Raw genomic sequence first — 1,750 nt, 5'->3', positions numbered from 1 at the left:
ATATTTTTTCACTTTTTTTAGTGTTTTCTTTTAAAATTATTATTTTATTATTACTGTAAGGGCGTATTGAGTAAACTGTAAAACAGATTTGACTGTAGTCTAACATCTAACCCAAACTACTTTAAAAAGGTCCTACAAATTTATGCCTGTACTCAAACTGTCACAGTTCTTTTTTATTTTGCTTTGTTGTCGACTCATAGTTTAGTTCCTACATGCACACAGAGTCATGTCTCTCATTTTCTCACGTAGTATCTTTTGGTGAATTCATAATCTTTTCCCTTTAATTCTCTGACAGTGTTCTCAAGAGTCCCAAAAACAACGTGAGCGGTTGTGTGCCTTACCACTGGGGGAGTGTGGCTCATCCTGTTTTCCAGTACATTTTTGAGACCATTATGGGATGCCTGGTGCCCTTCACTCTCATCAACACCTGCTACTCCTCTGTCATCTGCCGCCTGCGAAGTGCCATGTTCCAACGTAAAGGACAAAGCAGTCGCCTGATTCTGCTCATCATCTCGGCTTTTGCAGTCTTTTGGCTCCCCTACCACATTGTCAACATCATAGAGGTGTGCTATCTATTTAACGCTGGGTTGACAGCATCAAAACTCTCTCTTACTGTAAGACCCAAACGTAAACACTTCAGGCATATGTTGCACTTCTCCAGTTACTCTAGCAAAACTTTTGTCATGCTACCACAGGAGTGACAATAATAGCTCTGACTGATAACGGAATAAATTCATAAACAATTTACTTTCTTTTTGTGTGTTATTTTGTTTTGTTTCCCCCCAATAATATTTACGCCTCTTTTCTTCTTCCTCATTCAGGTGATTGGTTTATTGATGGGAAGTGAGACAGTGAGCCGTGCTGCTAAAACAGCCCGTCCAAACGTTACAGCCTTTGCCTACTTCAGCAGTGCTGTCAACCCCATCCTCTATGTGTTTGCAGGCAGCTCACACATCCGCCAGGCTGGGTTCAGCTTCATGGGCAAGCTCTTTGAGGGCACCAATTCAGAGAGCAGGACCACATCTTTTTCCCGTAGCGGCCGCAGCAGCTCTTCACCAGATGAGAGCTCTGTCCTGCACACACTCTCTGTCAAAATGGGGAAGCCTTTCAAAAGCAAGAACAGAGGCGAGAGCAGGAGTGCAGTGGAGCAGGAGATTGATGCGCCTGAACTAAAGACTCTGGCCACCTTTGAGCAGTAACTGTAGCATTTAAAATAATGTGAATTGAGTTGACCCAAACTCGCATATACTAACAATGTAAGCTAACTGGAGTAGTCCAGAAAGTAAATACTGTAAATATAATATTTTTGTATTGCTGAAGCAAATCATTGCAGAGTATCATATATTTTGTATGTCTGTGTGTGTGTATTCATATTCTATCCAGTTGTACAGAAATGGACAATTTAATCAGTATTTTTGATGTCATTTTTAATTCTAATCAGAATGTTTCTATAGCGCACAACACACAGTCTGACTGTGAGCTCAAATTCAGTTTGTTAAAAAAATGAAAGTTTCTTAATGTTTGCCAATCTCTTATTGTGCAAACATGGCTTGTTTAACATGTGAGACTGTACTGGTTGCTTTGTTGGACAAACAGAACATTGCATCAAAAACATGTCACGAAAGCATCCTTTTTTGTCACGGTTTCGTGCATTGCTGCCTTCTCTTTCACAACATCTAACTGACCTGCATTACAACACTGTATGTGGTTATTATGCTGTTGAGCTACCACCAAAAGTCCCAATAAAATA

The 1,750-nt window shown here is 40.3% G+C and overlaps 1 protein-coding gene across 1 annotated transcript; it reads left to right on the top strand.

The window, feature by feature from the left end:
- Positions 1–15: 15 nt before the first annotated feature.
- On the top strand, positions 16–1,725 carry LOC102290616 (leukotriene B4 receptor 1). Its single transcript, XM_005953565.3, has 2 exons — positions 16–563; positions 822–1,725. The coding sequence occupies exons 1-2, from the start codon at positions 393–395 to the stop codon at positions 1,197–1,199; spliced, it is 549 nt and encodes a 182-aa protein (XP_005953627.1). The 5' UTR covers positions 16–392; the 3' UTR covers positions 1,200–1,725.
- Positions 1,726–1,750: the final 25 nt, after the last annotated feature.

The sequence above is a fragment of the Haplochromis burtoni genome, unplaced genomic scaffold, assembly GCF_018398535.1.
Source record: "Haplochromis burtoni strain Fernald_Lab_line unplaced genomic scaffold, NCSU_Asbu1 Contig_5417, whole genome shotgun sequence".
NCBI lineage: Eukaryota > Metazoa > Chordata > Actinopteri > Cichliformes > Cichlidae > Haplochromis > Haplochromis burtoni.
This window is presented reverse-complemented; position numbering and strand designations above follow the sequence as displayed.

Excerpts from the sequence above, each read along its gene's own strand:
- LOC102290616 (XM_005953565.3), top strand. The coding sequence starts at position 393 with ATGGGATGCCTGGTGCCCTTCACTCTCATCAACACCTGCTACTCCTCT. Across the intron at positions 564-821 it reads ACATTGTCAACATCATAGAG|GTGATTGGTTTATTGATGGG; the intron begins GTGTGCTATCTA and ends TTCCTCATTCAG.